Source organism: Talpa europaea, assembly GCF_964194135.1.
Source record: "Talpa europaea genome assembly, chromosome: 12".
Lineage (NCBI taxonomy): Eukaryota > Metazoa > Chordata > Mammalia > Eulipotyphla > Talpidae > Talpa > Talpa europaea.
Window position 1 is genome coordinate 89,113,014 of NC_140079.1, and position 12,495 is coordinate 89,125,508.

General features: G+C 35.2%; 1 protein-coding gene across 3 annotated transcripts in view; it reads right to left on the reverse strand.

The window, feature by feature from the left end:
- Window positions 1–902: 902 nt before the first annotated feature.
- The window catches only part of RBBP6 (RB binding protein 6, ubiquitin ligase), a 29,671-nt gene continuing 18,078 nt past the window's right edge, over window positions 903–12,495 (reverse strand). For 2 of the 3 annotated variants that reach the window (XM_084248786.1, XM_084248785.1), the window contains 11 exons: window positions 12,176–12,348; window positions 10,591–10,694; window positions 10,119–10,456; window positions 8,944–9,040; window positions 8,739–8,817; window positions 8,578–8,632; window positions 7,429–7,497; window positions 5,794–6,156; window positions 5,403–5,504; window positions 2,800–4,551; window positions 903–2,495 (listed from right to left, as the gene is read on the reverse strand). In XM_084248786.1, coding sequence (XP_084104912.1) covers window positions 926–2,495; window positions 2,800–4,551; window positions 5,403–5,504; window positions 5,794–6,156; window positions 7,429–7,497; window positions 8,578–8,632; window positions 8,739–8,817; window positions 8,944–9,040; window positions 10,119–10,456; window positions 10,591–10,694; window positions 12,176–12,348 — 4,702 coding nt within the window. In that variant the 3' untranslated portion in view covers window positions 903–925. The remainder of the gene's footprint in view (window positions 2,496–2,799; window positions 4,552–5,402; window positions 5,505–5,793; window positions 6,157–7,428; window positions 7,498–8,577; window positions 8,633–8,738; window positions 8,818–8,943; window positions 9,041–10,118; window positions 10,457–10,590; window positions 10,695–12,175; window positions 12,349–12,495) is intronic. The other variant, XM_084248787.1, reaches the window with a different exon arrangement.

The following is a 12,495-nucleotide window of genomic DNA, read 5'->3' on the forward strand; positions in this document are numbered from 1 at the left end:
GACACGCTTTGAAGTACCATTTTTATCCTCAACTCCCCAAATCCTTTCAAAAGCTTTTTATTGCCTATAACATACTTCCTAAACAACAGCCAGTAAGGAAATCCATCATAGCCTTACCTAGTGCTTCTGGATCTGTAACTACTTGCATTTTGTCAGCCAGGCAGAGATTGAGTAGACTGCAGACACTCCCTGGATGTGCTCTGTAGCTGGCACTTTATCAAGGAAATTAATACTCTTTCAGTTTCAAGAAAAACACATAGCCCTAAGGAAATCACAACTTCTTGTCTCCAAAATTCAAAACCAAATTTGTAATATATTCAAGCCCCTTCCAGATAACTCAACCAAATCTCCAGTTAATCCTGGTTTTTTTATTTCTGGCCACCTACTATCAGGCTCATATATCTCATATATATGTATCTTACTTCAGAATTTTGTCCATTAAGCTCACATTAATACAGGGAAAAGGGAATAAACACATCGCTTTCATCAAATAATGCAAATATTCATTTGAAAAGTTTACTGAAAACTTTTATTGTAATCAAAAAGTGACATAACAGGGTTGTAATGAATTCAGCAAATCATTCTGCTGATATTTTAGAACTGGTATCAGCTTTTGCCAGGCAATTAAAAAAATTCAAATGTGAAAATTTCACAGTACAGTAAACTCCACCCCAACTAATTAATGGTGGTTAAAAATAATAGGCCCTAGCAAAACCTCTCATGTTACATGGTCACAACTCACAATTCTGTACAAAAGTTCGTGTTATAAAGCTCTGATGTAAAAATCAAATAATCAAGCAGCAATATTTTAAGTGCAGCACAGGGTCTTCCATATCATTATTTACAAAGCTTGAATCTCTTTACATTATAACAAAATTTAATACAGATGACTTAGTAATTAAGTCAATTTTTAAAATCTGCCCTTCTACACAGTGACAGATTTCACTTTTTGGTCATCTTTTTCCTTCTCCTTTTCTTTATCTTTATTCTTCTTTGACTTCTTTTTCTTGTGTTTGTGTTTTTGGCTTTTTTCCAATTCTAACTCAGTGCCTGCATGCTTCTTATGCTTCTTATGTTTTTTATGTTTCTTGTGTTTTTTCTTTTCCTTCTTTTTCTTCTTCTTTTTGCTGTCCTGACTTTCTGCGGAACTGGCACTGCTACTGTGGCTTCGGGTTTGGCTTCCAGAAGGGCTATGACTTCTACTAGGACTGACACTAGGACTGCTCTGACTCTGGCTCCTGGTTATGCCAACCTGTGTGACTGCTGCTGTGTCTACATTCTCTTTTGCTTTCTCCATTACTTTTTCTTTCAGTTCCTTGGAATTCTTTCCTGAAGTGTCTTCCTCTTTTACAGACACATTGCTTTCACTGTCACTTTCATTATAGTCTGGTTCAAAAGCAGCTTCATCAGTTTCTCTAGTTAAGTCTGAGGAGAGTCTAGAGGAGTGACTTAACTGAGGTTTAGGCTTGACAGCATTCTTGTCAATCTGCGCAGTGACTGGCTCTTTTTCAACCTGTGGGTCGGGAGGGTTAAGTACATAAAGCAATTTATTGCCACTTGGCTCTTTATTGTTTCTTGCTTCTAATGTATGCTTCTCACGATCCTTACTGGGATTTTTATCCACAGATTTTGTCTCTTCACTTGAGCGCTTAGTATCGTAAGTGGTTTTGTTGTGGTCATGAGGTTTTTTGTCTCTTGAGGGACTAGAACTACTTTTTTTAGAATCTGTTCCTTTTTTAGGCAAATCTCTCTCTTCCCTTGGCTTAGTTTTCTGTCCAGATACAGAATCTTTACTTCGAGATGGAGAGTCTTTTCTTCTTGTCAACTCATTCCTTTCATCTCTACGTTTGGAACTTAAATAGTCCCTGTTGTCATAGTCAGTTTTTTTGTCTCTATTGGGAGTGAAGTCTTTATTTGAGGAACCTCGAATGGAATCATGTTTATCTGAAGTTCTAGTCTCTTTGGAAGATTGAGACAGACTTTTAAAAGTTCCTTGTTCATTCAGACGGTCCAAATTACTATCTTTCTCTGGCTGAGTACTAGTCTTCCTCTTTTCAGGGTTTTCCTTTTCCAATACTGAATGATCTCGATCTTTGGTTTTCCCTTTTTCATTAGATGCAGAGTTTTTTGAACTTTTGCTTTCATGCTGTAAAATTTCATGGCTCACTTCCTTGGTGAGTTTCTGAATTTTCTCTGATGGCTCACTTTCTTTTTCAGTATACTTGACAATATTTGATGGTTTAGTGCTAACATTTTTTATAATACTGGCAGGTTTTCCTACACTTGATATAGGTTGTGTGGATTTAACATCCTCCTCTTCAGATTCAAAGTCATCTTTATCCCATTTGGATTGAGGAACCTGAATCATAATAATAACATCTTCAGCAGGAGCTGTATTGTCATTATTATATTCTTCCATAGTTTTAATGACAGTTCGCTTTGTATCTGTTTTTTCTTCAGATTTCCGCACAGGGCTGCCTCCAGTTGAGCTCGTACTAGAAGAGAATTAAAATATTTTTAATTAACAAAGAATTTACTATTATTAAATGCTGATAAAGATAAATGCTAATTTAAATGTGATTAATGCCCTTTGAACTTTCAAAAGCCAATTATTCTGCTCTCAATTTGACTGCACAAAAACAAACGTGGTTGTCCCCCCACCCGCTGCCCAAACCTACTTTTAACCTTTCCTTGACAACCCCTTTCTTTAAAAACAGAGCAAACCAGCCTATTCCATGTTAATGAAAGTACAGGCATGGATGAAGTTAAATTTCTCCCCCCACACCCATAATCAGATACCTGGTATAATCTACAAGGGTTGAGCTGGATCCTTCTGTTCCAGTTACTTTTCGTCTGACCTTCCCTTTGACTTTTTCTTGTTTAACTTTGCTAGATGTTGACTCCAATTTTTCAGAGGGTTCTTTTGTATTTGATACATTTTCTGTACTTCCTATTTTTTTACCAGTTTCTCTGTTAAGTTTTATTTTTTTGGCTGGAGCAGTTGATGAGATTTTGTCTTTTTCAGGGGTCCTATCCATCTTTTCAGTGTCAATTTCCATTTTGCGCTTGGGTGACAGTTTTGCTGTTTCAGTTACTTCTACTTTAGAGATTTTCAATGATGATGATTCAAAATCTTTATCTGCACTCTTTTCTTCAGTTTTTCTTTTTCTTTTTTCTCCCTTGTTATCAAGTGGCTTACTTTTCTCATTAGGCTTCTTGGCCTTTTCTTCCTTATTAGTTTGCTTTTCCAATTTAACATCTTTGGAATAGTCCTTCTTTACTTTTTCCTCTTTGACTGGTTTTGTCTCTTGGTGTTCTTTCGTTGACTTAGAGTGAGCTTTTCTGGGGGTACCAATGGTCTTATCATCTTTTTGAGATGAGGACGATGATTTAGCACTGTCAGTCTTTGGAGTCTCCTCTTTGGCTTTTTTAAGTGGAGGTTCAGATCGAGGAGATTTTTCACGCTCGCTATCTACTTTTTCTTGGGGTCCTTTAGCAGGCTTTACAGCATTTTCTTTTTTGGATGCAGCAGATCCATCATTTTTCCGCTTGGTCTTGTCACCTTTTGCTTTTGGTTTATCTTTTTCTCTCTTGTCCCTTTCGGACACTGATTTGAAAGTGATGGATTCTGCATCCATAGGTTCATCTCTAACAGGCGTAGCATCATCTCTACTTGGGAGAACAAACAATGAGTCCGTTTTATTTTCTTCACCACTTGTAGGTTCTCTTGATTTCCTAGAGGTTTCTAGTAACTCTGGATTCAGAAAGCTTTCACTTTCTTCCCCCTTTCTTCTTTTTCTATGTTTCTTATGTTTATTTCCTTTACCATCTCCCGGCGCATTTTCACCTTCCTTTTCCTTTGACTTTGCATTATCCTTCTGATTATGACTGTCTCTTGTTGAAAGCTTTTCTGGATAGTTGCCACCTATGTTTCGACTTCTATGACTCTGTCCACCAGAATAATCTTCCCTCCGGCCTCTTGTGAAGGGAGAATTCCTGTTATTAAGTGGTAAAAATCTCTCTGGAGAGAAGTTCTCTCTATTTGCTGACAGTCTAGGCTGTGCTCCAGCAGCATAACCTTTATAATATTTTTCATACCACTCTCTATATTCTCTCTCCCATTCTCGGTAACGTTCTTTTTCAAATGGGTCTCTAAAGTCAACACCCCTCCAACAAGCTTTCACATCATAAGGTGGCGGAACTTCTCTGTATCTATTAAAATATTCACGTTCTGCTTCTCCTTGAGGTACAGTTCGTTTATTGGGAGATTGTCCCCTAAAAGCTTGAGGCGATCTTGACCGTGAATGGTATCGTCTATAGGGGGGTGACCGTGACCTAGAGCGATGATACCCATGAGATCTAGACCGTGAACGGTAATTTCGACTCTTGCCTCTGCCTCTTCTGGGGTACGGTGGTGATCGTGAATAGGAACGAGAGTGTGAACGGCTAAATGATCGAGAATAAGAACGTGAACGCGTTGACCCAGATCTTGATTTAGAGTAAGTGTATGAACTTCTTGAATATGATGAACCACTATAGGGAGACTTTGACCTAAAAACAAAAACAAAACAATAGTTGACAGTTGAGAAATAATATACAAAATAAAACACTCTCAGATTCTAGCATGTTCTCCTCACAATTTCATCTTTCTTTATATAAAGTTTCATCGCAGATGAATAAAGAGGCACAGTGACCTCTTTTGGAATGGAATAAAGTACACAAAGATCAGAGCAATCATTTGTTTCAAAATAAAAGTGAAATCTTAACATCGAAGTGAAGTGCATTAATGTACTGTGAGTTATATGAGCTAATTATTAACATTAAACAAAATGCCAATTAAATTTAGATTTTACTTCCTATCTGATTTACAAGTAATTTTTGTGCTATATATTGGCCAATAGTCTAGCTTTCAAAGGAACCACATTTCAAGTGTAAGCTTAAAAAATAAGTCTTTTAAACAAACTTCCAGGGAATTTTTATAATTCACTTTATCTATTAATAAAGCAATTTGTACTCTACTACCACTTCATAATTACACAGGTTAATGTTCCAGCAAGAAGCTGTAGCCTTGCCTATAAAATAGGATCCTCAGAAATGTTCTTTGGCTATTCCACTAATTCCTTCCTTCTATAAACATTTCCCAATTATTTCACACTATAAATAACTTCAAGGGACAAGGGCAATTTAATCCCCATAAACTGCTAGTTCTACACAATAGAATTTACATTGAGACATTATTTCAATAAACAGATATTGGGAAATAAGCTCCATTTCCATTTCTATAAACCTAGACCGAATCAGAGAAATTCCATTAAGTGCAATGTTATTTATATCCATAGCTAATCCCTGGATATTCAAAGTCCCATTTGTAATTCTGTTGTGAAGGCTTGCAAAACACTAACCTGGAAAATGAGCGCCTACGCTCCTTTTGAATCTTTTTGTATTCCATCAATTCCTTAGCAAAATCATTTGTAAACTCATCTAGCTTGGACTTTTTCTTTTCCCTAGTAAAATAAAGTTAAAGAGTGAAAGTTAACAAAAACCATTTAAGAAAACTAACAAGACAAATGTAATTAGATCATGAATGAAATGAATGAAATTGCCATTAGTTTTCCATTTTAAAACTATAAATAACTAGGAATCCCTGAGGAAGTTGCTTATATGACTTTGGTTTAATTTTTAGGTGATTTTTATTGTACTAACTGGAAACACTGGAAAATGTTTCCACAAATACCTATTTAATGTTACATCAGAAAATGAAAGTGTATAATAATTTCAAATTAAAATACTTACTCTTCTTTTAGTCGTCGTTGTTCTCTATAGAATTCTTCCCTGGACAAAGGTGGTGCTTGTGTTGTTGGGATGGCATTTGAATGAGCTGTCTGTACTCCCGATGACACCCAAGGTGTAGATAAATTGGCTGGAGCTGGAGGAAACCCTGGAGGAGGGACACTATACCCAGCAGGCGGTGGCTGGCCAGGAGGAAACTGAGGAGAAAACTGTGGTGGAGGAACACCTGGAGGGAGAGGAAGTGTATGGGGAGGTGGTGGATACAAAGGAGGGGGTGGGACAGGTACAAAAACTGGAGTTGCTGGCAGTGATGGGCCTTGAGTTCTCTGTGATCTTTCGCTGTGGTGCCGTCCACGGTTTATGCTCCTGGAGAAACAAATTCCAACATATTATTCCTTTAAACTAAAATACAAGTAAGCTTGTATTTTCTATCCGTAATTATTTTCAAACTTACAAACAATGGAATAGAAGCAATGGTTCAAGTAAGTATAGAAACAATGCTAACACATATATGTAAAAGTAATTCTACTTTTTTAGAAATAATATACAATTAAAGTTATATAATAAATTACATACAACAAATATATGCATACACACATGTATGCATATTTATATTTATGTATTTATACATACATGCATATATTATGTATAATAAAATTAAAATATAAAAATATAATAAAGCTAATTTTTAAGGTTACTTAAGGATGAGATAATTAAAGTTTACAGGGCCTTCTCCACATGGAGATGCTTTTAAAACTTCTCTTTTGTAAAATTCAGATTTATTATCACTCCTCAATAAACAACTTAAAATCTCAATGTTTTCTCTCAAGAGAATAGGTTAAAAACAACAGTGCTGGTCAAGGTTTCTGAATTGTGACTCATTAGAGAAATAGTGGCTCCTCTAAAAGAGTACATTATTTCTGTTAAGCTAAAGATTGTTTAAATTATAGCCAACTGGCACTTTAACTGGCAGTTAGATTTTAAGCATCTTTTCAGAGAGCCTGAATTAGTGTATTTTATTAATATGTGATCGAGTAATGAAGAGGTGGCTAACAATTCTTAATTCTTAGCAATTCTCAATTGAGCATTAGAAAATAACCTTGATATTTCTGTATAGTTAATTTGGAGGCACCTCTACCCTCATGCAGAGTATGCCCAAGACAGTAAGACCTAAGGCTTACTTCTTAAGACTGATATAGTTTGTGCCTGTCCAGGGCAAAAACCCCTAACAATCATCACCTTTGTCTCCTGGGAAAAAGGAGGAGGAGAAGATTGGGACCACTGAGTTTAGAAAATAAATAAATGCAATTCTTCATATTTGGGAGCTGGCTGGTTAACTTCCATCTTAAATTAAACTGACATCTTAAATTATTGTCTGAGACTTAATGATCTCTTTCTGCTCTCAAAGGGGTAAACATAGGCCAGCATTAACGCAGTGTGCTATAGGGAGAAATTAGTCATTCAGAAGAAATATTAAAGATGTAGCTTTAAAAACATTCAAAATACTAAGTGTAATCTATTCTTTTTTAGGTCTCTTAAGGATAACTATTGAGGACTTAAATTACTGTGCTTTAATTTGTGTTATATTTTTCAATGTGACATCAGATTACTGTTTTTCAAGATTTTTAGCAAGCCGACCTGTAGCAGCTCCTTTCTCCTCTTCTAATTTGCTGTGGTGGAGAAACCAGATATCCAAGCTTGTTGGAACTGTGTGGAAAGATAAAGTAATATTGAGTACAATACATGACCTTTCAGCATCTGGATTTTAAGACCTCCACTTTAATAGAAACATTTCTTACAGTTTGTTACAGAAAAAAATGATATAAAAGTATATATTACATAAATGTAACTACTTTTATGCTTAACTGTAGTGTAACAATAATTAAACCTCATCATAGAATATTTTCTGCAATACTGTATTTTAATTAGCATTCTCTAAGTTACTCTGTAAATTTATTGTTACAGAAAAAGAAATGAACCATTTTATCTGCTGGGCAGAAACTAACATGTATTCACTTTTACATGTGAGGTAGGTAGCACCATTCCAATTATACAGGTGTGGAAATGGAGTCTGAGAAATAAAACTACATATCTATTCCCCCAACATAACTAGTGAATGGGGGAACTGGGATTCAAATCCATATTGCCCTGTCTCTGAATCCATGTCTTTCATTTAACATACTTTTTCTAAGAAATCTGGTTTACTTTTCAAGCAAAAAATCAAAATTTTAGAATACAAGCCAGTTTATATAAATATATAAGCACATTTAAATAGATTAAACAGAAATGACTACATAACTAGGAAAGTAAACATACTATACAGAAAAATCAAAATTCTTTGTATTTCAGGGCAAAAAAATCACATTCCGTAGACTTTAAGATATATACAAATGGATTAACTATTCAAAGTGAGAAATACTGTTTCATGAACTTTAATTTTGTTTGGTTTACTAAAAATCAAATTTTAAACATTGAATTAAGGCCAGGAAAAATTTTAGCCTATAAAGTGATTCCAAGTTTCAAGTAATTCTTATCTCTTCATTAACTGGTCCTGTCAAAATCACCATTTGTTGAGAATGAAAATAAAGAGTGGTAAGATTTTATATTTCAGTATTTTATGAATTCCTTGTTTTCTCAGGAAATAATTTTCCATAGTTTTGATTTTGACATTTACATTAAAAACTTTACCATGGCATATCAAAGAGTTTATGATTAAAATATTTATTAGTTTGTAATTTCCATTATCTAGCTTCAAAGTAATTCTCTAAAGATTAAATATATACTTACTGTTCCCAACCTGGTCGGCCACCACCTGGACGAGCAGTATTTATTCTGACTGGACCTTGGAAACATACACACAAAAATATAAGTAAACACGAAATTGACTGTTAAGTTAAAATTATTTTCTAAAGGGAAAAAAAAGTTAAAACCAAATTGATTTTACTTACCAGTTGTGGGGATCAACTGTCCATGCAACAATGACTGTCCAAGCAAAGATGGAGTTCCAAGCACAGGCACCTGGTAACCCTTCAGGAAATAAAATGAGTAAAAAGTTAAAAAAAAAAAAAAATAAATAAAAGGTTGAAAGCAATTTTATTAAAGAAAAAATTCTACTGTAAAATACCTTCAAACCTAAAATCCAGTAAAACTTACCTTCTCTTCCATAAGAGCAGTAATTGCAATTGAAGAGGCTCCCTTTGGATGTTCTGATGCAAGGGCTGCAGCTGGCAGTATTTTATTATCAGAATCCCTAAAATAACACACAATTTACAATACATTAAAAAGTCATCAGAAATGGAGGATTAAGAATAACATCTTGTGGGCCTCCCTGGTGGCGCAAGGGGTTAAGATGCAACCTATGAAGTTATCCACAGCCACTGCAGCACGAGTTCAATCGCTGGCCAGGGAGACCTCTCCTCACTTGCCAGATGCTTCCTTCAGCAGTATGTTTCAGTCATCTGCCTGTTCTGTTGCCCACTCTGTCTCCAGTGAATTCTCTCACCCCACACACCTCTGGTCTGTACCCCAATTCTTGCATGCATAAATAAATAACTTTTTTTTTTTTTTTTTTTTTTTAAAAGAGTGCTGTTTGTGGTAGATATACCATAAGTAAGTTCAGGTATAACAATAAAACTTAAAAAAAAAAAAAGTGTGGGACCAAAAAATACAGTATTTAACAGTAAATTCTACCACTTCTCATAGATAACCCAATGACTTCTATGTGCCTTATTCCCACCACTCATCAAATAAAAGGTCAGTAAGCTAGATCAGTGGGATTTCTTAAGATACAAGTAAAGATCATACTCTCAAAGTTTTGCTTCAGTATGTCTAGAACAGACCCTGACATCTATTTTTCAAATTTTTAAAGAATTTGAGTTTATGTGGTCTAAAGTCCCTTTCATTTCTGAAATGGCAGAATTTGGGTTTTTACTACTCTTACATAATTACACTCCAAAATAATTATTATCCCGGATTCTTTACTTCTCTTGATCTATCCTAACTTTCTTAGTTCTGCTCAAATCTACTCTTTCCTAGTACCACAATTTTGACAAATGAATTCTTCCCATGAACAACAGAGCTGTTATGGTATAACAGAGCCACATATAATAAAAATAGCTGGCAACTTAATAGTTTTTGAATTTGGAATGCTTAAAACCATTTGCCAAATGAATCACCTTCATTTCCCTGATCCTCCAAAAAGATTAAGCCATTTCTTACAAGCACTGTGGCCCACAACGATACATACTACAAGCCACTATACAATGGTCAAAGTGACAATAAAAATGACGCCAGTGACATCACTTGTTTCTTAACTATGACAGACTCACCGGAAAGGTCCATCTGATTTTTCTGAATGGACTGATATGGAGACTGTTGCAGTTATGTCAGGTACAGGTGTTGGGGCAGAAGATGGATTTCCAGGCACAGAGGGGGCCAAGGAAGATTGATTGGAAGTTAATGAGGATATAGAGGGAGCTGGGTGAGTTGATGAAGATGTAACTGGGATCATAAGAGGGTCTTGTTGTCTTGATATTGGAGATCTCATCAGAGGCTGCAGGTTCCGCTGAATGAGTGGTCTTGGAGGTGGCACCGGGGGTGGTGGTGGGGGTAACTGTTTTCGTAGTCTTTTTGTATATCCAGTTTCATTTTTGAAATTGTTAACAGCCTACAGACACCACACAGAAAAATGTAGTTTAGTCAAGGACAAATCAATTAAAATAAATTTAATTGATTTCCTATAAAAGTTTAATTGATTGCCTATAAAAAAATTTCCTATAAAAGCAATACAAAGATAGCTACCTGTCGTAAGAATTTATTGGCAATTAAAGCATCTGGAGAGACATCATTTTGATGACATGTTGGACATGTATGCTCATCTGATTCCAGAAGTGCTGTTCTTATACCTATGTGTAAAATTTTAAATATTAATAAAAACATATTAGGAACTCAAGTGTTTGGAAAATGAAAAGACATCTTACATCTGTTGAGTCACATTACTGCTTTCTAAGCACACATTACTGCTTTTCTAAGCACACATTACTAAGATTGAAAAACGTAAAAGCAAAATTTTTTGCCCTCAAGAACTCTTTTGCTCTAACTTCTCTCTACCTTAAAAACACAAGTCATGAATATAATTGAAACATTTGACAGAAAAGCACTCTTTTCAAAATACTATTATTTAGGTAGTACCTAGAATATTATAAGGGAAAAAACAGAAATGAGATCATTTAGAAACTTTATATATAGCCTAATAGGGTTTTTAAAACATCAAAAGAAAAGGACATCATTTAAAAAATAGAAGCATAATTCAAGCAAGGAAGTTATACATCTGTAACATAGTAAGTAAAAATAACACTATAGATTCATTATGCTTCATTGTAGTAAAAAACTCAGTAATAAATGGCTTGTAATAGCCAACACACACTCCAAAACAAATCTTAAAATGGCCTCTTCCTGATTTTGGTCTTCAGCAAAGGGGCCCCAAAATAAAGATGTATATTCCAAAACAAACTTTAGAAATGAAAAAGGCAAACACAGGATTGAGCAGTGAAAATTTCAAATGACATCATTTTTACCTAGATAAGGGACAAATTTAGGAAAAGTGGCAGCAAAAAAAAAAAAAAAAAAATCAAGTGTCAATGTAATTAATCAGATTAGAAATTAAAGTGACATGTAACCATATGGCAAAGATTGGGTAATGTTTACAGGAAATAGTTCTCAACTAAGAATTTCAGAGTAAGTAGTTACATGCATGAAAAGGATTTTAGGTAGCATTTAATAATATTTTCAGATTATCTAAGGGTCAAAAGGTCTTAAAAATTCTGTGTCCCATTTCAAATGTATAGTAAACAAAAATTATTTTATAAAACCTCAGTCACTCTGATGATGCTACAAGAACTGGTCAATTCTAATATTTAAAGGAACAAAGAAACTGTTGTTTTAAAAAAGAAATTAACAGGGTCTCCCCTGGTGGCACAGCAGTTGAGCACTGGGTTGCGAAGCGGCCCGCAGGCTCTGCAGCGCCGGTTCGATCCCCGGCTGCTCCCCGGCCACCAGAGGAGGGTCCCACATGGCGCGCAGACCTCTCCTGCCGCCCGCTGCTCCCCTCAGCAGTGTGCTTTGTCATTCTGCCTGCTCTGCTCTCCGCTCTGGCTCTGGTGAATTCTCTCACCCTCCCGTGCTTCTAACTGTACCCAGTGCTTGTATAAATAAATAAAATAAATCTTAAAAAAAAAAAAAAAGAAATTAACAACAAAAAGAGCCCTTTGCTATTAAATGCATTAATCAACTTACTATCAACATTTCCTATTTTGTTGCAAAGAGTCTTTCAACCTAAAACAATTATTCTAAAACATACATCTTTGAAGTTTTCAACATTTCTTACATTCATCACAGTAACTGTTTCCACAGCAGGGAATGACAACAGCGTCAGTCATAATATCTTTGCATATGAGACACAATAATTCATCTGGGATAGGGTCATCTTCTTCTGAAGACGATGACGGTTCTTCTGGTAAGAAAGGCGGTTTTTCTTTTTTTCCAATTGCATACGCTTCTCTGTAAAAGAAAATGTTAGCATTTTAGCGTCATTAAGAAGGTAAAGTGTTTCCGAGATATTTACACGTTCTACAAACCATAATGGAAACCTATGAAACTCAGAATTCAGCACAATGCCCAATTAGTTTAGACAAGTGTAATAAAATA